The following is a 27,973-nucleotide window of genomic DNA, read 5'->3' on the forward strand; positions in this document are numbered from 1 at the left end:
GATGAAGTTTAGCATTGTGGATATTTGCTGTTTGACATGTGAGTGATGTGGAAAGGACATCAGCAGTCCTCTTTTAAAAGCATTTAAGGGGTTTACTGCAGTTTTTTTTTTTATTTACATAAAAGAATCTGGGTAGCCAAAAATTTGCTGATTTAAATTCCGGGAGGCTCTGTGAGTTGTAATGTTTGAAATGCAAGCGCAAACTTTCTTCCCTCTGCTAATAACTACCAAAGAGCTGTTTTTGTGTTCTGTTTCTACTGTATCCTGTGATGTAAGTGCTGTCTTCACAGGTTCAAAATGCAGGAAAATCCACAAGAAACAGAGGAGCATGATGCTCCTGAAAAGGAAAGAGAATGATAAAAACAAGACAGTAGATCATAATCAAAACCCAGTGAATGCAACCTGGACTAACTACTAAAGCTTAAACACTGCAGTAACACTTGGCTCATTCATTGCAAATATGTGCCACGGTTGTACAAGAAACATAAGCCTTAGACATGTTAGCTGAACCATGTTGCCCTTATGCCCTTTACTCCTATTACATAAGTGAAACTGTAGATCAACATTTCATCATATGAAAAATTTCAGGTGTCATATTTTGAAAGGTAATGTCATTTGTGCACAGCATTTTTATTTGTGTCCCTAATGGAAGTATGTTTTCATGCTGTGCAGCTACCTGATGAGCAACTCTCAGGTGCTTAAAGCACCAAACAGATGCAGTTTGAGGGGGGTGGGTACTTTTTTTTAATGCTAAAGTAATGGGAGTGAATTTATTTTGTAACACTTGCAGGTAGTGAAGGTAGTTAGGTTGCATGGGTAAGTTTAAATACAACGGGTCAACCATGCAAACCAACAGCCATTAGACAATGCACAAGAGAGGTGAGGAAGAGAGCACAGGCAGAGTCGAGGAGGTGGGCGTAGATGACTGTCAGGGGTGATTTTTGGCTAAAGGATAGCAAAAAGAGTGAAAGGGAAGGTTTACAAGATGGTAGTGAGGCCTACTCTGATGTACAGTTTTGAAATGGTAGCACTGCCCGGAGGCAGAGCTGAAGATTTACATCAGGAATGAAAGGATTAGAAATGAGTAAATCAGAGTGACAGCTCAGACAAAGTTACAAAGAGAAGGCTGAGATGGTTTGGACATGTACAGAGGAGGGATAGTGCAAGTACTGGACAAAGGATGTTGAATATGGAGCTGCCAGGCAGGAGGGAAATAAGACTGCAGAGGAGGTAGTGAAGGCGGACGTGTAGAGGGTTGGCGTCAAAGACGAGGATATGGATTAGGTGAGATGGGGGCAGATGATCTGATATGTCAACCTCAAGCTGCTTCTTCTGGAGCAGCCAGAAGAAGAAGAAAACAAACACTTTAGCATTAGAGCAGTTAGGTGTGAAAGAATCCAACAGGAAATCATAATAAAATAAGAAAGAAAACTTTGCATCGTATGTAAAATCAATTTCATTAAGAAATCGGAAAAAAATAAAAACTTGGATTGTTTCAAGTTGCCGATTTTATGTTTTATTGAGAATGGAGTCTCTCATCTGTTGCAAACACGCAAGAAAAAAAAAAATGCCGAATATGTGTTGCCATACAACTGAGAGCACAAAGATAAAGGAGTAAGGGTTCATTAAAGAAATATGATGATGAAAACGCTAGGGTGTGATTAAATATATCACAGTTTGAATGCTGTGGATGGATTTTAATTTAATGTGCTACCTGAAAAGATATTAGAAAACTATGTACTTTTCTTACTTTTGTATGACTGCGTGTTTCACACTGTTCAGGGGAAGACCTGTTCCACAGTACAACTCCAATAAAACAAATTCAGCTTTCCTGAAGATCTATCAGCTGTGGTGGTTAATTATATATTTGTATAGATGAACACCCAATAAACATTTAGAAATAAGTGCAACAACAGTAAACCATCAGTAGCCTAGCTAAATCACTAGTTTAAAATTGTTTATTCCATGAAACTTTATTTTAAGATCACTGTTTTCATTTTTAGCCACCTGAAATTACATTTAGCATTACTTTGTTTATTTATGTTTTATTTGTGTAAACACTGCTTTAACCGTAACGACATAAATTACATTGCTTGATTACTTTAGTTAGACAAAAGGCGTTTTATTTTGAAAGTGTTAACGGAAATCCTGTTTTTACAAATTCTGCCACAGTTGGCGCTAGCGTAAATGGGAAGCTAACGAAAGGTGAGAAGTTTTCCGCTGGCATTTTATTAAAGTCAATGCATAGTTATTCTCTGACACATGGGAAACCAAGCTGCATAGAAGGTCGCGGACTTTATCTACAGCACAGGTACGTTCAGTTTGACAGTAACTGGTTGCCAGTTGGTAAATTTGCTAACAGACCGGCTAGTAATTTTTTAGAAGTAGCATTTAGCCTAGCAGCAGCCATCTGTTTCGAGGCGGAACGCTGGAAGCAGGTGGGCGATCATCTCTGTAAAAAAAAAAGAAAAAAAAAGACCATTTTATAAAATGATTAAAACTGTATATATCATCATATGATTTAGATTTCATTAATAAAATAGCTTCTTTGTCATTCTATGACTAGTAGTAATAATAAATAACTTCATTTATTTCTCTTGGCACTGTTGCTATCGGTAACGCATTCCGTGCCCGCCTCTTGCACCCCAGCCAATCAAGACGCCGAAAATGTTATTGACTTTATTATAAGCCAATAGTAGGGTCACAACAAATATGACGGCTCTCCTCACCGCGTTCGATACTGCGGGGCGTCTCTTTCCGGCGCAGTATGCTGGGATGCTGATGCTGAGGCACTTCGTTGATCTGTAGCATCCTCTTTTACCTCAATGTTTGTCGACATGTTGTATTGTCTGAGGTGGCAGCACTGCGTTGACCTCTGTCTGGGTGGTCTTCTTCTATTTTTAGCGGGGCTGCAGCAGGTGGAAGCAGCAGCCGCCGCCACGGAGATGGCCAACTTGAACTGGAAGCCGTTTATCTACGGAGGGATGGCCTCGATTGTCGCAGAATTCGGTACGTGGTGCGCCGCAATATCCACACATTGACCATCAGGTGTATTTTTGGGGGTTTTTTTGTATATATTTTTTTGGGAGTCGGGGGTATATGCTTTAATGTAACACGAGTAGAGCGCGTTGTATGCAAATGGTTAACCGCCAGTATTGTAGGAAAATGCATCACTACAGATAACACTGGCTCCAAAAAGGGAAATGGTGCATGTAGCAGAGAAAATGTCAAAGCCATTTGGTGATAATTGTGTTCCCCATTCTGCAATCGCAGGTGTGTGGCATTCACAAAGTTCAGTCCAGATTGTTGAGTGCTGACAAAAGTCTGGTGTTTAGCCTCAGTTTGTGTCTCTCACACAATCATCACATTCAAAATCATATTTAGATTTTTTGCTCCATGCAAAAGCCCATTTAAATCACTCTTCATCAGCTACTCTTTGCTATTTAATCCTATTGTCTACTATTTATATATTTTGTTCCGGTACAGTTGGTGTGGAGCACCTCCAATTTCATTGTACATGTACAGTGACAATAAAGGGCTATTCTATTTTTTTTTCCCCCCAGAGAACATGAGACAAAATTAAAACATTTCATCTGTTGCTCTATTTAGAGTCTTAAAGAATGAAGAAAAATACATTTCCTGTGTTTAAATACATGTTGCTTAGAATTGGGTTGTAAAACTAATAACACAATGACATTCTAAGAGCAAGTAACCAGTAGCAAGAGCCATGGAGGCATTCAAACTTAAATTTTAACAACACTTTGGCTTTCAGCCCATCATATTCTTTCACTCAAGTGTCTCCATAAAAGTTCAGATTTACTCTCTGCTCGGTTCTGGCAGGGTTAGTCCATTTTACATGGACCTGTTTGTTTATTTTTTTGCAACTGAATGAGAAGTTCTGCAACTAAAAAATACATGCTTCTTTTTAATATAAACAATAAGTAAATGTTTAATTCTGTTGAATAATCTGTGGTTTGAGTGCTGATTAAAGTAACTGTTAATAATAGTTTTGTCATAATCAATATGTAATTTTGAGGCGTTCATTTCAGACTAATCTTTTTTTGTTTGTTTGTTTTTGTTTGTTTTTTTTAAACGCCAAAAATAAACTTTCTGGAAGTTATGCTTCTACCACTATCTTTCCTCTTGTAGAACTCATCTATTGACTTCAGTAGAAGATTTCTCTTTTAACATGATTGATGTTTACTGTATATGATATGAACATAGAGCTACATGATATACATTTGTTTCTGTATTCTGAGTCTTTTTAAAATAATAAAATAAATAAAATAAAATAATAAACCACATAAAATGTGTTTTTAATCCCTATTTATCATTATTTTTCATTCTCAGGCACATTTCCCATTGACCTTACTAAGACCAGACTACAGGTCCAAGGTCAGTCTCAGTACACAGAGGTGCGCTACAGAGGCATGTTCCATGCTCTGTTCAGGATCGGGAAGGAGGAGGGCATTCGGGCGCTCTACTCTGGGTATGGAATATTATCTTTTAGGCCACTCATTTGATCTGCATAACATGTCATAGTTTCACTGTAGAAAGGTTTTCCGTGATGCATCTCTCTAGTTTACATGAATGCTATTGCTTGATCAAGATTTAAAAATTCCTGTCTTTGCTTAATACGTTTTTGTTTTCTGACTCAGCTGAGCCTTTGTAGGCTGACTGTGCACATAAGCAGTGTTGGCAAAGAGCCTGTGTTGCTTTACCTAACGGATGTCTTAGCATTTCCTGTATTTTCTGGGCCATTTGATGTACAGAAAAGTCTTAATAAATTTAACTCTGTAGCAACAATGTTAAAAAATCTGGTTTATATCTCTTTGGTGGAATGCCAAAACCTCATTGATTGGCTCCATCATTTCTTATATGTAGGAAAGTCCATTTGTATTTAATATTTTCTCTAATGTTATAAATAATTCTGCTATCTCCCTGTCTACATTGCTTGTGCTGCAGAGAAGCGACTGCCCCCCTCGCCAGTGTTTTTCATTTGAGCTTTACTGAGAGCTAATACACTTTGAAATAAGACTCCGCTGTAAGTTTAAGTGGGGGTTATTTGAATAAAGATTTCCTTAGAATTTCAGTTCTACCAGCTCTTATTTCCAGGGAGTGTGCATACAGTCCCAGGTAAATTATTGTTCCTAGAAGACAGGGAGATCTCATTTTCTTTTCTCTCATTGTGCAGTCAAATAGTCTTACTTGCTACTCACTTCTGATATCATATATGGGTGACGCAGGCTGCTGCTGGCTGCTCTGTTAAAGCAGTTTAGTATTCTATTTTAGCTTCATGATATTTTGTGGAAGGGGGGTAGAAGGGAGTCGGGTCACGTATGGTTAGAGTGGTCAGCAGCTTAGGTTGGTCGGGATATGAACCTCAGTAAATATGAATGCACTCCACTGGTTAAAAATAAACTCACCACTGTCAGTGTTTCTCACATTGAAGTTTCAAAGTGTTATTGTCATATGCACAAAATATCTGCATATAACAAAATATTTCCCAACATGTTTCCCTGTACAACTAAATTTTTCCTTTGCTGTCCACAACAGATGCAAAAAATGCTCATATAAAATGGAGAAATAGAATAAGTGATCATTTAAAGGAATAATAAATGTATAAAGACAGCATATGAGAAATATAGTAAAAATATATGATATGCAAAAAAATATAACTATATGAGCTGCAAGGGGTCTGTACACAGGGCTATGCAATAAATGAATTTGAATTTCAGCCTAAACAATATTTGTGCTGCTTCTACTTTGAAATAATTTTCTCTTTTGGCCTTCAACACATCTCTTTCCTTGATTTTTACCCCTTAATAAAAATCCCTGCCATGCTGCAGTATGTTTGGTTTAGTTTATTTAGCTTTTGTTAGGTAAGGTATAATAAAAGTTTAAGAAAGATGAAGATAAAATATTTTATTTGCCACTTGTACACATGCACGAGGTCCGGGTTCATAGGAAATCTAGTTAAACAACTCTTTTCTTATTCAATAAATCCCTTCCTTTTGAGTGATCGTGATGAATATCTATAGTCTTACTGACCAAAAAAACCCATAATTAAGCAACCCTGTGTTCACATTTGTGACTCCTTTCTTTGCACACATTTTCTTAAATGAGTTATTGAATAACACAGTTAATAAATTCTCCAGTGGAAATATTTGTGAAGTACTTTGTGGCCATAAATACCTGAACAATGTAGTCAGCTGTCTCTCACCCTGTGGATGAACTCCAACTCCACTATCTTGGATTGGAGCTGGTGGAAGGTCAGTAATATCATGGATTGCCAGAGTAGCTAGCTGGCGAGCTGTTAGGGAAACCACAAGGCGGGAAGAATTAATAATATACTTGGGTTGGCTGCCCAAGTAAAGCCTAAAGTCCTCTGAGTTCTCTAAATTATGCCTCCTTGTCTCTTCTGTCCTCTATCCTCCTGCCAGTGACCAGGAAATCGGTCTTTTTCCACCATACTGAAAAATGTTTGAATTCTTAAAATTCGTGTGGAGAGCATAGAGAACAGGCATACAGGGGAAGCTGCTAATCAGACTTTTTGCTCTTGTGTGTATGATTTCACATTTGGTCATGTTGCACCCTTCTCAATTTAACTAAGTCCTAAATGGTACCATGTCATGAGCGCTGTTACATCTGAGATCGTAGCATACATCAGTAGGTGGGCAGTAACAAACCAATTTATGATGAAGCTGCACCACATGCCCTCTTTAACTGAGGCGCAGAGGCAAATATGTTCTCATTCTGTTAAATTCATATTGCCTCCACTCCTCTGCTCACATTTCTCGTGGGTGGAATAAGACACAAGTTGAGGATGTTGCAGTCTGAGAAAAGCAAAAAGTGTGGGACTCATTCGCTTCTCATTTATCAGCCACACTCATCTTCAGCCCTTTGGTACTCACCTTCTGAAGGAGAAAAGCTGGATGGTTGTTCACCATGTGGTTTTTCTTAACTGTTTGCAATCATCAGAACAAATAGTTTAGAATGTGCCACAGCAACAACTTCATGACAAGTAAAGGCTGATTATTTGAACATGATAAGACACTGTGAATACTCTTTTACGTTTACTGATGTGGGGAGGGAAAAAAATTGAACATTAGTCTGGAGCCTTGATGTGCTCTACAATATGCAGTAATAAAGACTGAACGCAGAGCTGCTACACTTTGTGGGCGGCTGAGCTGAATTCAGCTGACAGCCCCGTGGGGAAAGTAATGCAATCCATTCTGAAAAAGATTTAAAAACAAGCTTCTCTTTGTTTTTAGAGCATTCAGGTGTTTTCAGAGCACTTTCTGTGTAACAGACAATAGCTAGAATTTCACAATCCTTAATAAGGCCGAAATGGTATTGACTTGCATTCATAGCCACGCAAGTAAGTTCTTGATATATATACTCGCTTTAGGAACTGACTTGAATCAAACTTTTTTTTTTTTAATCTTCTCCTCACAGAATTTCCCCGGCTCTTTTGAGACAGGCTTCTTATGGGACAATCAAGATAGGAACCTACAATTCTCTGAAGAGGCTATTTGTCAGTCAGCCAGAAGGTTGGTACCACTATTTCTAACTCTAATATTCTTTTTTTTTTTTTTTTTTTTTTGTGTCCCTTTACTAAGTTCTCCTTAAAAGGCAAATTTTAGACTGTCTTTAATTCACAGGGTTTCATTAGTTAGTTACACAGAACCCAGCTGAAAACTTGATAGTATTCTCACATTTACTCTAATCAGCTAAACCAGACAACTGGCCAACCATGTAGGTGTTTTAATACGGCATAAAATTTAGAATAACAATTATTCTGTCCTCACAGTAAACTGATACAATGTCCTTTAACATGCATTTGATTTGTAAGATTTTAGTTTGGGCTCAGCCAAAACCAGAGATTACAGTAAGCAAATGCTTTTTAAGCTATCTTGGATCTTCCATAATAAAAACAGAACGGACAGAGAGTCATTTTCTTACATTTGCATTTTAGCTGGTTAACTGATGCTGCTATTCAGAGTCATATCTTTGACCCCTTTAACATATGAAATGGAAAAACTATGTAAAGCATTTTAGTTAATGTGTTAATATAAAGACACTGGGCTGTGCAATAAATAGAACTTTGACTTTTTGGGAGGGGAATAAAAAAGAAAACCCAAGCAGTTATGTGGCACTTTGGTCATCTCTTTACAGCACTGATAGGCAACTCCAGTCCTTGAGGGCCGGTGTCCTGCAGGTTTTAGATGTCCTTGATCCAACACAGCTGATTCAAATGGCTAAATTAACTCCTCACCATGTCTTGTAGTTCTCCAGAGGCCTGGTAAGAACTAATCATGTGATTCAGGTGTGTTGACCCAGGGTGATATCTAAAACCTGCAGGACACTGGCCCTCGAGGCCTGGAGTTGCCTACCCCTGCTTTACACAGAGGTGCATTTGTATTGTGACGTCTGTTGTGATTTTTTTTTTTTCTTTTTCTAAATTTCTCCAAATATCTAAACACCCTCCAAACTGTACTAATGAGAAAGTCTAAAACTACCACTGAAACAATAGAAAACTAAAACTAAACATTTTCAAATAATTAAAAGCTGAACACAGACAAGTAAACTAACTGAAAATAAAGTGAAATAAAAACAAAAAGTCTAAATCTGGGATTGTTGTGGAGGCTAAAAAGCTGAACTGGGTTCTGTTTATGGTGCAGCCCTCCCCTTCTTATGTTACCCACCCCTGCTGTAAAGGGTTTTCTTTTTTGTTGTTGTTGTTGTTGTTTTTTTTGTTTTGTTTTTTTAAAGGACCATCTTCCATTCAGCATACCCAGTAATGATGACTAAATGGATATTTCGGCTGCTCCTTTTCTACAAGGATTCACCATAACAAGTAGCTCATGGTTTGATCTGGCAGAGTTTTGAGCCCGATGCCCTTTCTGACACCCCTCCAAAGGGGATTTGTGTTTCCAACTGGAATCAAATCACCGTTGGAATACTTGAAGTAATATTGCATTGCATCTTGAGGATCAGTAAGCTTACAAAATGAACTCCAAATGGTTTAAACATACTATGTTATTGGCTTATATAGTACAGGAGAGGAAAGGGATCTGTCACAAAGGTAAAGGCCAAACATAGATGAGGTTGAAATAGAGATGCTCCAGAAAAACTGTTTTTAAACAGACTCCCTTTGCTTATTTTCTGCTCACGCAGGTTCTGTGCTGGACTTTATCAGCACAGTTAAAATGTAGGCAGCTCTGCATATGCACAGCAACAGGGAACCAAGTAAGGCAAAGATAATGTGTTACAACTACACTCATTAAGATGTTTGATCATTTTTTTCCCAGCAACGGCATCATTATTATTGACGATCCTTCTTCGTCGTCGTCTTCTTCGCTAGTATTCACTGTCTGACAATATCTAATTTAGTGGTGCGGGCACGGATGTAACAGAGGTTTGTGGTGTTAGCACTAGAAGCATGATGGAATTAGACAGGAGAAAGGGGAAAAGATTAATATTGCTGTTTATTTATTTATTTTTTAAATGGTAAAAACTCTGCTACACAAAGCGAGCTCTTTACAAGCCTGCCATGATCTTTAAGGCGAACTTTGAAGCTCAGTTAAACAGTCCAGAGTGAATATCAATAAATGTCCTTCTCTAACGGCTCCCTGAGACACAACAGCCATTTCTTCTTTCTTGCCAAGTGTTGAGTTGATCATTAAGATATACTGACATTGAAAAGGAATAGAGCATAACCAAAGCTGCAGTGCACTGATTTACCTCAATTTGACTTAAAGCCAGTATTTTTTTATTTTTTTATTTTTTTTATTACTATGCAAGTCATATTTCTAGGACAGCAAACCAAACAGCAGAATATCAGAGTCATTTAACATTGTAGTGTGGAATAATTAACACAAAATTCGGCTTCTAAAATGCTCTTGGCCTTCGATAAATCTGGGGCTGGTGCAGTTTCATAACTATAAAAGTCTCCATGGCAGGTGAACCAAAAATTGATTGTGCATGACCGTGCTTCTCTTGCTTTTCATTTTTTCATGCTCATTCTTTTTCTTTGTTTGCAATCAATGCTAGTTTTGTGCATCAAACATGAAAAAACCCCTTGCAAATCTTTTCTTCCTTGTTTGGATTGCAAAATATTGGATGTTGTGTTGTCACTTGTTTGAGATTAAGTGGATGAAAAGAGGTTAATGATGTTTGTATGTTTGTTGGAAATGGTTGAAAGTAAAGCAGTTATATGATAATTTGCCCCTGGTAATGAATAAAATACATTCACCTTAGCTGAGCGGATGTCCTTTATTTGTTAAAAATCAAAATCAGCCTTGATAAACACACACTGAGGTCCCAACATTTTACCCAGGTTAAGTTGGACATTTCTTTTTTCCAACATATTTCCTCTGAATAGAGCGACAGTACAACACCTGTGTTGACCCATCTGGAAGTGAGTGAGTTAACATCCCGGCAGTAATTTGCAAGCTAAACAACAGGCAAAGTGCGTCCAGTAAGGAAGGAAGGAAGGGACAGAAAGATGAGTGGGGATGGAAAAGGCAGGAAACTATGAAAGAGGCTGTTTTGATACTGATACTCTGATAAGCCTTTATCCATTTGTCAAACATATATTTGATATTAAGTGTGCACAGCACAAAATTGCATAATTTTTTTTTTTTTTTTTTTTTTTTTTTTGCCAGAAAAGGAAAGTGATGTTGTTTGAGACTGAAATTGGCTTCCTTTTTATATACTGTGGTATGCAAAAGTTTGGGCACCCCTGATAATTTTCACGTTTTTCCTTCATAAATCATTGGTTGTTTGGATCAGCAATTTCATTTAAATATATCTTATAGCAGACAAACACAATGATATTTGAGAAGTGAAATGAAGTTTATAGGATTTACAGAAAGTGTGCAATAGTTACTTAAACTAAATTAGGCAGGTGCATAAATTTGGGCACCCTTGTTGTTTTATTGATTTGAATACCTTTAGCACTAATTATTGAAACATAAAATTTGTTTGGTAAGCTCATTGACCCTTGACCTACATACACAGGTAAATCCAGTCACGAGAAAGGGTATTTAGGGTGGCCAATTGCAAGTTTTTCTCCTCTTTGCATCTTCTCTTGAGAGTGGCTACATGGGAGCCTCAAAACAACTCTCAAAGAGATTGTTCAACATCATGGTTTAGGGGAAGTATACAAAAAACTATCTCGGAGATTTCAGCTGTCAGTTTCCACTGTGAGGAACATAGTGAGGAAATGGAAGACCACAATTGTAATTGAGGCTGGAAGTGACAGGTCAAGGAAAATCTTAGATAAGCAGAGGGAAAGGATGGTGAGAACGGTCATAGTCAACCCACACACCAGCTCCAAAGACCTACAACATCATCTTCCTGCAGATGGTGTCACTGTCCATCGTTCAACTATTCAGCGCACTTTGCACAAGGAGATGCTGTATGGGAGACGAATGCAGGAGGAACAAGTACAATGTTCTGGAATGGCCATCTCAGTCCCCAGACCTGAATATTATTGAAAATCTATGGTGTGACTTAAAGCGGGCTGTCCATGCTCTGAAACCATCAACCCGACTGAACTGGAGATGTTTTGTAAAGACAAAAGGTCCAAAATACCTTCAACCAGAATCCAGACTCTCATTGGAAGCTATAAGAAGTGTTTGGAGGTGTTATTTCTGTAAAAGGAGGATCTACTAAATATTGATGTAATTTTTCTGTTGGGGTGTCCAAATTTATGCACCTGCCTAATTTAGTTTAAGTAACTGTCATCCAAAGACATAAGTGGGAGGGGGGGGGAAGGCACCATCCCAGCCACCTTGGCAATAGTTGTTGTGGTTTGATGCTAAATAACAAAAGTCAGTATAAAATATAATAAAATTGAATTTAGATGGCATTTGTCAGCACACTTGCCAGCTTGTACTTGCACTGACCTTATTTGAGACCACAAATCACAGGGAAATGTGTACATTTCTGTCCTTAATAAGCAACACAGCGATTACACTGTTGTACTGCTAATGTCAGATTTCTATTCCTTGATCCAGTGTAGACACCACATTTGGTTACTACAAATGAGATCAACCATCTGAATGTTTTTAAGCCAGTATGCACAATGTAGATTATAGAAAATATGAGAAAATTAGATAAGCCAAACAATGGTTACGCCTTTGATTTTCTCCTTCTCTCTTCTCTTAAAACTGACTGTGAAGTACTGTGTGCTTGATAAGAGCTCTGAATAGGAATCTGTAATTTCAACTTGGTGCCTTTTAGCATATTTTTAACCTTTCCACCTTCCAGAAATAGCTATCCTAATTTTGTAGCTTTTACTCAAAATTAAGAGAACTTCATTTCAGACAGGCTCTAGTTAAGAGACAGGCTAACGGCTAATGTTTCTTTTTGAGGCTAATAATGATTTCTGTGGAGTTCAAATAATTCCAGTGTATCATTTGCTACTGTTGATACACAATATTCTGTAGTATGCATTTAAAGAGAAAAATAGTCAGAGGTTGGGTAGGTTCTCACCTACTAGCAAAAGATCTTACAAGTTAGTTAGCAACTTGCCATTAAGGTGTCACTTGACTATGCATTGTCTGCTTAGCCGTGTTGCCTACTCCATTCTGCTTTATGTTGTTGTTTTCAGGCCATTTCCTTTTTTTAATTTAAATTTATTTTTGGCAACTTTGGGTTTCGTTTCTTTTTAGCGCATGCTCAGACTTTAATGGCTAGTACTGTTGGACTGCAAGAAAACTCTCATATCTGTCTAGAAACAGCTGTAAACACTGAACTGTGATAATACCATTTATACATTTTCATGAGGATTATTTTCAGCATTATAAGAAATGTAAAAAAGTGTGAACAACAACATCAACATTTACACTAATGCTGAAATGAGAGAGACTGATATATCAGTTGAGCTCTACTCTTGATTTGTCATTTTTTAAGGATGTAAGATATTTAAAAGGGTTGATTCTTTGATATGTCGATTTTTCTCATTGTGATCAGACGTTGATGTGAGATGTTGAAAGTACAAGGTGCAAAAACAATTGAACTTTTCTTCCTCAACAGATGTTTCAAAACAGGCCCTAAAATAATGCCAATATGTGGGGTTTTTTTTTTTTTTTTGTTAATGTCACAAAAAGTCAACACTTTAAGTTAGTTTGCATTAAAGAAATTGTATTTATATTTTAAACTGTATACACTATACAGTAACTGGATCCTTGCAAAATTAACACTTTGTTCTGTAATCTACAGACATTAAGAAGAATAATAATAATTGTACTGAGTTGTCTCGGTTGCTGTTCTAAATAATTACACTGATGTTTAGACCCAGAGAAGATGCAATAGTGTACCAAAACTGATACACAAAGCAAGAATTAAGTGTTCATAAAATTTACGTTATCTCTAGAAATAACCCTTTAGACATCAATTCATAGTTAATTATAGGATGATCTAGTATTTGCTAGTTTGCTGGTTGGTTTTGGCTCTGCCTTGACTCAATTTGTGTAATTTTGTGACAGATGAGACGATGGTCATCAACGTCTTCTGCGGTGTCGTGTCTGGAGTCCTGTCGTCCTCTTTGGCCAACCCTACAGATGTTCTCAAGGTGACTACTAATGTTGGCAGTAAGCCCTAGGATATTGGAATGTGTGTGCTGTCAATATCAAAGCACTGCTTTATTATTTATTAAACAGCAGTTGTGACACTGATATGCTGAGAAATACTCACTCATGAAACATAATACTAGTAACTTTATAGTTGAACCTTTTTCTGTTTTTAAACCTAATCCATGAGCCAAAAGTTTAGCAACTGTTTTGTGTTTCCATTTGTTTTAGATCAGAATGCAGGCACAGGGCAGCCTGCTCCAAGGCAGCATGATGTCCAACTTCATCAACATCTACCAGACAGAGGGCACCAGAGGGCTGTGGAGAGTGAGTGCTGCATTTCGCTGTATAGCTAGGTCAAGGTGTTTTTGACCATAAAAGTTACAGTAAGGTCTGGTCTAGCTCTTCACGTGATTTCTTTACAAATTAATCTGGTCCAATCTATCCACAGTTTAGCACAAAGCCTAAAAGCAACTTTTCTATGCCCCCAAGGAAAATAGGCACCCATCTTGCTTCATTCTGTTCACTGAGTTGCACTGTAAGTGTGTTACGGTCTGATTCATTTTCTCCATCCTTCACGTCTTCAGGGTGTCATCCCCACAGCACAGCGAGCAGCTATTGTTGTCGGAGTGGAACTTCCTGTCTATGACATAACAAAGAAGCACCTCCTTCGTTCCGGCCTCATGGGAGACACTATTTTAGCACATTTCATGTAAGTTTAAACTATTCTTAAAGTCTGTCTTTAGCTGTGCAGTGGCAACAGCTGTAGTTAATCTGCATTCTGTGTTTTTCTGCAGTTCAAGTTTTGCATGTGGCTTGGCGGGGGCACTGGCCTCCAATCCTGTAGATGTGGTCAGAACTCGAATGATGAACCAGCGAGTTTTGTCTGGAAACCCCATTTACAAAGGAACATTGGATGGACTGATGCAGACGTGGAGGAATGAAGGCTTCTTTGCTCTCTACAAGGGATTTTGGCCTAACTGGCTACGACTGGGACCTTGGAACATCATTGTATCCTTTAAAGTAAACAAAACTTGAACTTGGATCATTTCTAGTTCTTAGAAAAATAATTAATTCCATAAAAGACCTGGAATAGGATCAGAAATAGTAAATCTAGATATATAATATGGAAAAAAACTGCTAGTACTTTAAAATTTAGCATTTGGCCATCCCTATTAGACTCGGGCTATATCATGGTGTTATGGTATACCAGGGTAGTTATAAATCCCAGTGGACATGACTTCCAGTTTTTAGGCCTGCCACTTCTTATTTTGTCCATCCATCCATTTTCTTCCACTTATCCGGGGCTGGGTCGCGAGGGCAGCAGCCCAAGCAGAGAAGCCCAGACCTCCCTCTCCATAGTCACCTCCTCCAGCTTATCTGGGGGAACACCCAGGCGTTCCCAGGCCAGCCGAGAGATATAATCTCTCCAGCATGATCTGGGTCTGCCCCGGGGCCTCTTCCCAGTGGGACATGCCTGGAAAACCTCGCCCAGGAGGCATCCTTTTCAGATACCCGAACCACCTCAACTGTCTCCTTTTGATGTGGAGGAGCAGTGGCTCTACTCTGAGCCCCTCCCAAATGGCCGAACTTATCACCCTATCTCTAAGGGAGAGGCCAGCCACCCTTCGGAGGAAGCCCATTTCCGCAGCTTGTGTTCGCGATCTCGTTCTTTCGGTCACTACCCACAGCTCATGACCATAGGTGAGGGGAGGGACGTGGATCGACCGGTAAATTGAGAGCTTCGCTTTTACACTCAGCTCTCTCTTCACCACAACAGACCGGTACAGCGTCCGCATCATTGCAACCGCTACACCAATCCGTCTGTCGATCTCCGGCTCCCTTCTCCCGTCACTCATGAACAAGACCCCTCCAGGTCAGGGACGAGACCCTGACCCGGAGTGGGCACTCCACCCTTTTCCGGCTGAGGACCATGGCCTCAGATTTGGAGGTGCTGATTCTCATTCCCACAACTTCACACTTGGCTGCAAACCGTTCCAAGGCGAGCTGGATGCCATCACCTGATGAAGCCAACAGAACCACATCCTCTGCAAAAAGCAGAGATGAGATCCTGAGACCACTGAAGTGAAAGCCTTCCGCCACTTGCTACACCTAGAAATTCTGTCCATAAAAATTATGAACAGAACCGGAGACAAAGGGCAGCCCTGGCGGAGCCCATCACCCACCAGGAACGAGTCAGACTTATTGCCGGCTATGCGGACCAAGCTCTTGCAACGGTCGTATAAGGACTGAATGGCCCATAGCAATGGGCCAGACACCCCATACTGCCAGAGCACCCTCCACAGGACCCCCCGAGGGACACGGTCGAATGCCTTCTCCAAGTCCACAAAACACATGTAGACCGGTTGGGCAAACTCCCATGCGCCCTCGAGTATCCTCGAGAGGATAAAGAGCTGGTCCAGTGTTCCACGACCAGGACGAAAACTGCATCGCTCCTCCTGTATTCAAGGTTCAAATGTATAGAAAGCTTATTTTATCCTCAACTTAATTAATTTCACTGCCTCCATGTCACATAAATGCCTATGAGTTCTCCTCTCCTCGACCTTTGCATTCCATTACTCCATTAAGCAGAAGGATGATGTCCATCTCAGCCACTGTTCAAAACCAGTGCCCACTCCTATGTATTTTTATTGGATTCATTTTATGCATTTATGAGAATGCATCAGTTTCTTAGAGAACATAATTACACACTAATCAGTTTATATTTATGAGTGAAGTATGTTTCTTTTTGTTTGTTTTGTATTGCTAAATAACTTTTTTTTTTTTTTTTGGTAACGGCTGGCCACTGGCTGTACTTTTAAAGAAAGTCTGGCTCCTTGAACGAAAAATATAAAGAAATTAAAGGAGGCTTGAGACTTTTGCACAGTACAAATTAAATTGACTTGTATGGCAATCAAGTAATGGACTTGGTGAGTTTGTTCAGCCTACCCCATGAACCATCGTAGTGCTGGCAATGATGCTCTCTGTCAGTGTTTTCATTGGTGCAATTTGAATACCAACTTTTTTTGCAAGGTAAATGCATTGAAGTATTTGTATCTGCCAATCCACTGTCTGTTTCCTTAACATACTTCTCAGTTCTTCATCACCTTTGAGCAGCTGAAGAAGCTCCCATTTTAACAAGAGCCGGTAGTGCGACTGTGTGGGTCGGTTGGACTGTGTCAGAGATAAGTGGGGCATGAGCATGGCACCAGGCGATTTGGCAAATCTATATTCACACTCCCTTTGAACGAAAACCAGTTTCATTTCAAGGTTGTTTTTTTTGTTTGTTTGTGGTTTTTTTTTGTTTGTTTGTTTGTTTGTTTTTTATTGTTACTGATTCTGTTTTAAAGACTGCTGTGGTTAATGATTTCGCTCACCATTTCACACTCCTCAGGCAGCTAAATGCGTAGTTCTAGCAAAAGAGGGAAAGCTTAGAGGACAATGTGTTTTGTTTTGTTTTTCTCAGCTGATGAGAAATAGATTAGTGTGGATTGCATGACTGGATTTTTAAACTTGGGCTTTCCGAGGACAGAGTGAAAATTTCTAATTATTTGCTCAGGATTCTTAGACACAGCTGATGCACGTACGGAGGAAAAAGGGTGTTAGATTTTAAAAAGAATGTGTAGAAAGCTTTGTATTAGGGGAAAGATGGTGCATGAAATTTGCTCAGAAAATCTCATTTTAACTGCTGAACAGAGGAATGGCGCGAATGAGTGGTACACGTGACAAAGTGACTGTTACTGGTAGTCACAGTAATAAGAGAGATGAAGGTACAACAGAGTTGACACTGTTACAGAGAGATGATGGCTCTTCCAGTGAGCTTTGTGTTCATCTAAAGGTTTTTGTTATTCATTTGTTCTGTTGTTTTACAGTCAGAAATCTGAACCATCTGAGCCTGTGAAGAGTAAATAGCACATCAGCTCTTATTAAGAAGTACTTGATTCAAAGCAGCAGCCAATCCTTAACAAAAAGGTTGTTTTGTTTATTTTTTTCAGTTCTGTTCACATCCATCTGAATCAGTATCAGGATGTAGTCGGTGGTGGGCAGAGAGCTTGCTGCCACACAAACAAGAGAACAATCAGTACATAGTGTAAATGTATGTACAGACACATTCACACTCAGAGGTGGATGTATTTTACCTGAGGCATGTTCCTGTACATACAAGGCCTTATCGTTCCTCTTTTAACCTCAGTTCCTGTGCCAAATTGCGTCCCGTCCCGAACTTGCACTTGGTCTTTGTAATAAGTCACTGTAGTTGATGTAGATTACTCGGTGACATGTGCACATTTGTAAATCACATTCTCTGAACTCCACCCATGTAAAACAGACCAGACATATTTACATTTATTTTTAACTGCTTGTTTAAATTTTATTTAAAATAAACATTTTTTTCTTCCTCATTTTGTGTCTGGGTGCTGGTCAAATTCAGTTTATTTATTTATTTATTTATTTTTTGCTTAATTTATCAAAATCCTTTAACAGCACTGTTATAGGCAGCCGTGCTCTTTAGGTTATATTTGACTAATATTTCATAAACCAGCACCACGTTGGTCATACTCATCCACATAGCTGTGCCATCTTTCTCTCAAATGCTTAAAAAAAAAAACCTGATTGGATTTTGTGAATCTGTTTCTTCTAATTGCATCACCCAGTCTCCTCTAGTTTTGATTAAAAGACGCACACGGTGTCCACTGGTACTGAATCATTGCGGCTGCAGAAATGTCTGGGTTTTGTTTTTTGTTTGTTTGTTTTTTTTAGGCTGCATTTGCACTACGTACAGTAGTCCTCCTTTCCTGCCCTTTAATTACATGTGCTTAATAATCTGCCCCTGAGAGCGCTTTACTTTGTCTCAGCATCTCAACTCTTCTCTATCATGCTTGCTTGTCTCTTTCAAACACCTTTGGGCAGCACTCTTCCATAGGAGCATTAGGATCATAATTTTATGCATCTTGTAGTTTAATTGGAACAATTTGTTAACTGCGTAACACAATTTTCATAAAGGCAGCTGTTTAAGTGCCCTGCTTAAGCCTGGGTCTCTGTGTACTCTAATGATGCTAATCAAACAAACGGGGCACATGGTACCCACTATGTTCTCCTTAATTGAGCCTGACTTTAAAATCCTAAGTAAAACAGACAGTCTTCCAGTGTAAATGCTGTCGTCCTGTGCACAGTTTTTAAAGTGACTAATGGTGAATAAAGTTTTCCGAGGAGGAGTTGGTAGGTTTTACCTGTCCTCAAACTGCTGTAGCGTTTAATTTCTTTTCCAGTTTGTGCTCCAGAGTTTGTAGTGAGCCGTTTCACTTTGCGTCTTTGTACGTCTAAGTGTGACGTGCTGCTTTCAGAGGTCACTTTAAAATAGGTTTTCCTGGGAGTCCTGGGAGCGTTGTGCTGTTACAGCCTTACACTGTACATCAATCACCTGTTAGAGATGATATTCTGTAATTATATTCTTCCAGTCCTGTTCTGACAGCTCATCACTGCACTGAGTGTACGGAATACTGATTTTTGCACTTCAGTTTTATTTTTTGTCTGCACACTGGTAATCTGAGTACAAGGTTTAATCCACGGAGTGGGTTAAAGACTCAGGTGGAGATGCAGCTACACAGGGATGTTTTTCATAACATGGGTACATCTGAAAACAAAGATGTGTCTTCAGTTTTGGCTTCAGTCCACACTTAAGTAACAATGCTGCAGTTCTAAGTCTGTTTAATAATTTCTTTTATTAAAAAATATCAGCAGGGAATTCTAGGCAGAAGGAAAAAGTGCAGACCTGCCTGATTTCAAACTTGGGTTTTTGTTTTGTTTGTTAAATTTAATTGTTTTGTTTCCTCCTCAATAACTTCCATTAATATACTGAAGTACTATAAACATATGCTGCAGTATATGTTTATAATGCTTTTCTTGGATGGAAACCTTTGATGTGCAAACAGCATTTTCAGATGTATCCATGTAAATGTGGATAATATTGAACATTTAGTTAATATACAATTGTCTTCGATTCATTCAACATGATACATGTAAACTAATATTTTTTTTAAAATGATGAAATTACTGGAAAACCAAATTGTCATTTGGACTGAAGAACTTTAACTTTAATTCTCTTTGGACAAACCTTTTCAAGCTGTTAACTTGGGTAAAGGATGGTACACAAAAACATAATTATTTATTAAATCTGAGTATAACGGCTACTTTTTGCACATTGTTGTGAATGTAAATGTGATTGTGATACTCGGACAGGTAAATGATGAGGCTTTCTGTCGTGTACTTGTTCAGTTCAGCTCTGTTCATAAATAACAGTTGAAGGTCAGCTCATTTAAATTTACAGAACACGTTTTCATCTCACTCCTTCTAATGTTCTGTAAAACCAGGAGTGCTGACTGACATTCGCTCTCATATTTCATGTTTCCACAAATGTATGTCACAGTGGGGTAATTCACTTACTGCTCAACCTGTTTTTCTGCTTTCCAGTTTCCCCTGTGATATGTCTACAGTTCAGATGATGAATGCTCATAATAAACATCAGCAACATAGAAATAATCCCTGTAATTCAAAACCCCAGGCTTCAGATTGCTCTAAACAGCAAGTTTCAAGTCTTTTTTTTTTTTTTGGGGGGGGGGGGGGGGGGGGGGGGTGTTCTCCTCAAATTTAAATGAATGATGTCATTCAGGGTGGATACCCCAAATATGGTCATCTTAGGTACAGGGCTCTGGCTGTGACCACAGAGGCCCCACCCACATGCTGCGTGTGTGTCAGGGACAGCCAATTTAGAGGGTTTGATTCAGACACAGGATGAATTGAGGGGCTGAGCAAGTGTCCAGTCTAAGATAAATGGGATCATTTGAAATTGAGAACTGTGTAAATCCACTCTAGTACAGTCCAACGGTAAAACCACGGAGCTGGAAATTCACTGTAATGTTCTGTGAACTGTTCAGCTTTTAAATGTCCAAAGGTTTCTCTTCTTTTCTGATTGTCAAATATTTAGAATCATGATTGTACAGGGTCATTTTATGTTTGAAGATGACATTTCAATTTTTTTATTTTTTATTTTGGCTGATCTTATGTGACAATCTGTAGATTTGTCTATTTATTCGACTGTCTTCAGTTAACCTGAAGTCAAGACATGTTTATTTTATTTGTTTGGGTGATTTTATTTAGACTGTTCAGGTGCTATGTGTCAACCACATTATTTCACATTTTCGGGCCTAGTAATTTTTCCCACCGGTGTGTGCCATGTTGTTATTTATTTTTACTCTTATTAACAAAACTAAAACACTGTTACACTGACTTAACGGCCAATAATTTAGTGTTAAATTTTGAGCATTTGGCATCAATGATCTTTGTGATGCAGGGGAAATGGGTTTTTCTGGACACGTAGTGTAGTGTATTGTTTTTATTGTTTAGTCATACTTCATGAAAACATGTAATTGAAGGCTGGATTTCATCTATTAAAGGCAATGTTTCTTGTCCTGATGGGTCCGGACACACTTAAATTTCATCATTTTACTGTTTAAAGTAACTTAATTATGAAACTTTGTAACTGCCAAATTTTCGTCTTCTTTTAAAGTCTGAAAGCAGAAGAAAATCTTTATTTTGTAAGTGTTCTCTTCACTCCCACTGATCATTTGCACATTTATTTGTGATTAGCTTGTATCATTGCTGTATAAAGACATCTTTCTTTCTTCTTTCCTTTCTTTCTTTTTTTTGACAGAATATAAACTCACTGTTCACTTATTATTAAAATATAAGCTGTGATTATTAATTTTGTGTGTTTGTCAGTTGATAAAATCTATTTCATGGATTTTTAAAAAAATTTATGATGAATAAAAATGTATGTAAAAGTAGATGATATAAGTAAATAACAGTAACTTTTTATTAGTATTGGTAAATATCATTTGTTCTCTTGGGGGAGAAAAGTTATGTGCTGTCACATTAATACCACATCTAAGAGTTAAAAATTATATAGAGAGATTTTTTTAGATATTTAAAGTTTTAGGCAGGTGAGGGAAAAATGCTGTAAACAAAGAATGCTTTCAAAAATGGAAGTGTTAATCATTTATTTTCATTAATCAACTAAATGCAGTGAAGGAACAAAAGAGAAATCTACATCAAATCTATATTTGGTGTGACCACCCTTTGCATTCTTCTAGGTACACTTGCACACCGTTTTTGAAGAAACTTGTTTGGTAGATTGTTACAAACATCTTGGAGAACTAAACACAGATCTTCTGTGGATGTAGGCTTCCTTGCATCCTTCTGTCTCTTCATGTAATCCCAGACACACTCGATGATGAGATCAGGGCTCTGTGGGGGCCGTACCATCACTTCCAGTACTTCTTGTTCTTCTTTATGCTGAAGATAGTTCTTAATGGCTTTGGGTGTTTGTTTGGAGTTGTCATCCTACTGCAGAATACATTTGGGGCCAATAAACAATCATTTATATTTCTTAAAGCATTCTTTGTTCACAGCATTTTTTCACACCTTCCTAAAACTTTTGCACATATGAGAAGAGATATTTATATAGCGAGCAAGAGAGCAATATCAAAGGATCAGCAACATGGAAAAGACTAAACCCCAATGGTGATGCACACAACTGTGAAGCTTACTTAGGTCCCCAGTGATACATCTTCAAGGTTCAAGGACTGGATGAGGGATGGGGTAAGTGAAGCAGAAAAAAACTAACAAGGAGACAATCCCTGTTTTATTAGTGAGGTTAAAAGGAAAAGCAAAAATGTGTGTTTGAAGTAGATTGCATGACTATTTGTCATGTTGAAACCTGAAAAAAACCCAAACAGATTTCCTTGTTAATAGGATAGTTGACCGATTAATCAGTTTATCAAGAGAATAATTTCCAGGCCTACTTAGAGGAAGGTTTCACTTGCGTGTACAAAAAAAGGATCTGTTTGTTTCACTCATTTTCCCCAAATTGAGGCAACAACCTTGGACCTGTCTGATAAACTGTTTGGAAAACTTACATTGGTATCTCACAGCTGTGTTCCCCGCCTCTGGCTTTCTGTGCACTGTAATGGTTTTTGCCAGGCCTGTGGCACAATTGCTTCGCTCATGTATGAAAAGACATGACGTGGCAGACGTGTTAATTTATCACGTTATTCCTTTCATCTTCATCATATCACCGTATATAGTCAGGTGACAAAATAGGCTGTTCGTGAACGCCAAACAAATGAATAACAAAAATATATGTATTGTTCTTTTTCCTTGCAAGCTACATATTTATTGTATAAAAGTAAATAATCAATTACAAGCATGATTAGAGTCACATTTAAAATACAAAATAGGCTCGATGTAATCACTGACTAACAACTCCAGAGGTAAATATCTTGCTAGGATTATGATGAGCTGCTAGTCTATCATGCATATTTCTAGAATCACTCTAGAAACATGTATGTCTCTGGACTGTGGGAGGAACCACGGAGAACACGTGCAGGTATAGAACATCCAAGCTCCACAGAGAACGGCCCCAGAACCGTCTTGCACAACAGTATCACCATAAATAAGTGAAAGTGATTTTAAATGAAACTGACTCAACAAAATAAATATAAGTTGTAAAAACAACTTTTTCAGTCTTGCACCATCATCAGAAATGCCTCTCTTCTTATGTGCTGATGAGCTGAGAAATGTAAATATTCTCTCTGCTTGGGCTTTATGGACAGATTTAATGTAGAAGTCTGTTCCTGCTGCACAGAACTGTTCACACATTTCATTGAATTTGGGGCATTTTAACATTGAAGAAGTGCAGACAGGGCGTTGTTTACATTTTAACCCTGAGAGGAGTCATTAAGTAAATCAGCATCAGCTGTGGCAGCTGGTCGCACAGCTGAACGGTGGTTTTATTAAAAACTCTTTTAGAATTTGATTTGAGTGAGGTTTCACTGCTGAGAAGGGTGCTGCTGCGTTTGCACATTTAGATGCATGTGGATATATTTGTGTTTTGGTGTCTTTGATGAAGCTGCCTTACAATTCAAGCTGAGTTCTCTGTTGAGCTTCAGCAGCAAATATGTTTGCTTGAATTGTTTGGTTTGGTTTCCAGTTTGCTCTGGATGTTTTTATTTTCTGTGGTACTAGGATCCCTACATGCGTTTTATCTGAAGAGATAATTTTTTTAAAATTACGGTTTCAGTTTGCTGTGCTCGGTAAGTGTGTCGCCATGAAGGAGGAAATTGCTGCCGCTGTGTTCTTTTTGGCTCGGCTGGTGAAGAGATACGGATGTCTGGACAATGACAGCAGAGAGCGCTTTGCTGCTTCCCTCACCTCCCTTCTGTTTGAGAACTACAAGAACCACTGGCACCCAAGTGCACCCGCCAGGGGTCAGGCCTACAGGTCAGTAATCCAAAAGCAATTTTTTTTTTAAATTTATTTTTGGTTGTTTCAAAATGGCTGAAGGTCCTGCTTCCCTTTTAAAAATGAAAAGTTAACCAAACATAATATTAAAAATTAAAACTCAATTAAATTTAAGAGGAAAAACTTTGTTTCAAAGCTTGAATGTGTATCCATTTGGCACTCTCCTTTTAAGTTGTATGGATTTACTATAAGACAAGTTGGTCGGGGACCCACAGGAAATCAGATTATTTGATCAGAAATAAATGGTTAAAAATAAAATGATTTAAGTATTTTTCAGACTGGTGGCTTATGTACATGTACTGCATCCAGAGTGTTATTGCAGGCATGTTAACTTTGAAAATAAACTGCCTTGAGGTGACTGTTGTTGTGATTTGGTGCTGTATAGATAAAAATGAAGTGGCTGAGTTGGAGCCTGAGAACCTTTTTGTAGTGAACAGCTGTTTTGTAAAGTATCTATCCTTAGGTAAAGGTCTCGCTGCTGAAATAATAAATGTTTCTCAGTCAATTCTTAATGAATATGTTTGCTTTAGTAACTTTATGTTATTTTGTATATTTTGATACAATTACTGATTTTATTTTTAATGAATGTCACTTTAATGTTGCAGCTGCTGATTGTATTAAATGTACTTGGCTATAAAGTATCCAAATCTTTAAAATTGTAAGGTTATGAAACTCTTTCTGCCTTCAGAAATGCAACAAATATTATGAACCCACTTTGTAATTGAAAGTATTGATTCTTTACTTAAAATACCAACTGTTATACTTGAGTTATTTAACCTTGTAAATGATCAAAACACCTGGAAAAACACTTGTAATGCTCCACTCTACTGGCCTCAGTAAGAAGCAGGACTGCAGCTCTCAGGTTTATTCACAGGAATATAATGGATATCAATCTAAATGTTGGCGGGTTAATTTTAAGCTTTGCTCAGCTGCTCAGAAAAATGCTTGACTTAGAATCTGCTCACTTTATCTGAGCAACCAAAGGAGAGGTCTGAAGACTCAAAGTACAAGACTCCTTACGGTGGTGCAGGGAGTAGAAACCAGCACAATAGAAATACATTTGCATTGCAGCTGTGCTTAAGTAAAGTACTGGAGTAAATGCACAAAGTTGCGTTCCACTGCTCACTTTGAGTGGTGCTAGACCCTGTAATATTAGGTGTTGTCGTGGGAAATACCCCCCCCCCCCCTCTTTTTGTGCTCTAATTAAAATAAATGGGGCTTGCATTGCACACTACAGGCGACTCTATAGTTCAATATTCTGCTTTTTCTCATTTGATTCGGGACATAAAGAAATCGTACAATTTTAGGATTCATGAAAGAGATCTTCAGTTTGTTTTTGTACCATTTAAAGAACTAATGTGCTGATGCTATTCCTAATTGTCTGGCTTTAAACCACCTTTAACTGGCACCAACTACTACTCTTCCATCTATATTTTAATTGGATTTTTACTGGACTTGATATCTTGGTGACATGTGAAATTGCAACACTATTAAAAAAAAAAAAAAAAAAAAACTTTCTTTGAGCTGCCCGGTGTTTTTCAGGTGTCTGCGTATGAACAGTGTTCGGCTACAGGACCCGGTGCTGGAGCAGGTCTGCGAGCGGAGCGGGGTGAGGTACGAGGACCTGGGCCTGCCCCAGGAGCTGACAGTGTGGGTCGACCCTGGAGAGGTGTCCTGCAGGTTTGCTTTAATCATTAGTCACCTTGCATTTGTGCGACGCTGCAGGTTACATTGTTTCAAAGTCCTCAGTCCTTTTTGGTTTCACATCTAACTTACTAACCAGATGGTGATATCATTAAGACATGAATAACCATTTATTTTAATGTCAGTTTAAAAGCAGAGTTTGAAGTAAATGCTTAATTATAATCTAATTATTGATCATCCACACAGTGACAAGACTTGAGGAAAAGTGCAAATAAATTGGTCTAATCAACTTTTTTTTTATATGGCTCAAACAGGTGGTGATATGATTAGTTAGCAGTGTCTTCATGCCAAAGCTAGAGCTAACAAGTGGTTCAGCGAGTTACAAACCTAATGTTGAATCAATAAAACGAGTGTCTTTCTATAATACACAAAATCTTTATCTCAACTTCTCCTAGACCACCAGGAGTTAACAGCCAAACTGAAGGTTCTTATCTATATCAATATACCATTGCATTGGCTGACAACCATTTAGCACGAAGATAAAATGACCTGTTTTTTGTTAACTATTTTACCTTGTGCATCTACCACACCTATAGTTGTAATTTCATTTTTACAAATAAGCATCGGATTACTTGTAATTAAGTTTGTCATGGGCATGTACTAATATATTCATAGTTGTGTACTTGATCATTGCTGCTAAGGGAAGGAATGGATTGTGACTGAAAAGGGCTGATTTGGCTTCCTTACTGGAGCTTTTTTTGTCCTGATTTCCTGCCACTAAACTAAAGATATGTGAAGCACATGAGTCGGGCTGATGTTGTCACAGCTCTGGCAGGTTTCTAGAACATTAGGACAAGGAGTGGTGGGGGAACAAATGTTTAGAGCAGTGTTAAGGTGGAACTTCTGGCCTCATAATGGAAAAGCCCTTTATTGTCATTGTACATGTACAAAGAAATCGTGAAACCTGAATTTGCCGTCAGTTTCTAATTTTCTTTTGAATCCCTGCAGGTATGGTGAACACAGCAGTCCATTCTGCGTCTCAGTGGTGGACAACTGTCGGCGCGGTGATGGGGAATTATCCCGCCGCATCCATGAAGCTGTGGAACGGGCGAGTCTCGAGGTCCCATCAGGAAGCTCATCAGATGAGGATGAAGATGGAGGTGGAGACAACAGCATGAGCATGAGTACCAGCAGCAGCAGCCTTTCAACCCTCTGCCCTCAAATCCCACCCATGAACAGTGAACCCAAAACCATTCCGACTGTTAGCAACCCCAACAGTGTTTACAGGGTGAGTTCAATATATGAAATGCAGGACAATTTAAAGCCTCCCAAGCTTGTTTTATGACGATGATGATGGTAGTGTTTTATATCTTAACATATTCATTCTCTGTAAGCTCATTAACATGAGACTTGGAAAAAGTAGGCTTCCTGAAAGTGCAAGTTGATTGACCATCTTCAGGAGCAGGTTTTTAGCCAAAAAAATAAATAAAATGTAATTCTGCTGAATAACATTTTTAAAGCTAGAGCTTTGCAAAGTATTTTTAGTAACTTCTCTAAGAGATCTCAGGTTTTCTAAATGACTTTGTTGTACCTGTCTTCAGTTCAGCGAGTTCTCTCCAGGTGCCCCTCAGAGCTGGCTGAGGGAGAAGCGGAAAGGCTTTCCAGGAGACATGTTCCCACCTCATGGCGCTCCTGCTGGAGCCCACTTCTCAAGCCAGAAAGGCTTCAGATCCTATCGAGCCACGTTCACCTTCACTGGGCCTCGTGTTGACAAGTACCACTGGGTCAGCAAATCGCGATCCTAGCCTTAAAGCTACAAACCAGAATCTGGTTCCTGCTGATGTCGGATTTAGGCCACACACTTTGTACATCTTTTAAAGGATAAGCTTATTTGTACCTGATTTAAAGTAATGCTGTTTAAGTATGTTTTTAAGATGTGAAAATTGATATTTTAAATAATTCTTCACTCTAATTGTCTTTTTTAAATTAAAGTGTGAATAAAGTAACATTGACCTGTCATTGAAAAGAAATAGATTCATGCCAGCTCTACTGGCCATAACATGTCTTGTTTTGGTTTTTTTTTCTCCCTCTCTTAAACAGTTTTAGTTAACCTAACATTTAGGACTTTTAGATAAAACATCCAAAAGTTCTTTGAAAAACACTGAATCTATATTTACCTGTAAAGCGGGTCAGTCTGGAAGGAAATACAGCTGCGCTGGTGTGTGTGGTGGTTGTACTGGTAGTGTAGTTAGTGATTAGCGTGTAAGAACAATCAGCTAACGACACTGCCTATACAGCCACCCCAATCACACTGACCATCAGAAACTTGTAATCTTGCAGTAAATGCTTGTTGTAATAAAATGTATATTTTTGTCCCCTTTAGCTTGCCT

At 38.5% G+C, this 27,973-nt stretch overlaps 2 protein-coding genes across 3 annotated transcripts; both read left to right on the top strand.

Moving 5' to 3' along the window:
• Positions 1-2,172: 2,172 nt before the first annotated feature.
• Positions 2,173-20,176, top strand: slc25a14 (solute carrier family 25 member 14). 2 transcript variants are annotated; one of them, XM_085421313.1, is made up of 9 exons: positions 2,173-2,311; positions 2,905-3,009; positions 4,351-4,489; positions 7,459-7,553; positions 13,500-13,585; positions 13,815-13,910; positions 14,171-14,295; positions 14,381-14,594; positions 16,680-20,162. In XM_085421313.1, the coding sequence occupies exons 2-9, from the start codon at positions 2,946-2,948 to the stop codon at positions 16,719-16,721; spliced, it is 861 nt and encodes a 286-aa protein (XP_085277439.1). In that variant the 5' UTR covers positions 2,173-2,311; positions 2,905-2,945; the 3' UTR covers positions 16,722-20,162. The 2 variants fall into 2 exon arrangements, with proteins under 2 accessions (XP_085277439.1, XP_085277438.1); XM_085421312.1 differs by lacking the exon at positions 2,173-2,311 and having other exon boundaries at positions 2,776-3,009; positions 16,680-20,176.
• Positions 20,177-21,369: 1,193 nt separating this feature from the next.
• Positions 21,370-27,956, top strand: btg4 (B-cell translocation gene 4). The gene is made up of 4 exons (XM_085421314.1): positions 21,370-23,918; positions 25,482-25,619; positions 26,592-26,871; positions 27,185-27,956. Exons 1-4 carry the CDS (start codon positions 23,746-23,748, stop codon positions 27,386-27,388), a joined length of 795 nt encoding a protein of 264 aa, XP_085277440.1. The 5' UTR covers positions 21,370-23,745; the 3' UTR covers positions 27,389-27,956.
• Positions 27,957-27,973: the final 17 nt, after the last annotated feature.

Source organism: Rhamphochromis longiceps, linkage group LG10, assembly GCF_057381845.1.
Source record: "Rhamphochromis longiceps isolate RC_006_pf linkage group LG10, R_longiceps_female_GT1.1, whole genome shotgun sequence".
NCBI lineage: Eukaryota > Metazoa > Chordata > Actinopteri > Cichliformes > Cichlidae > Rhamphochromis > Rhamphochromis longiceps.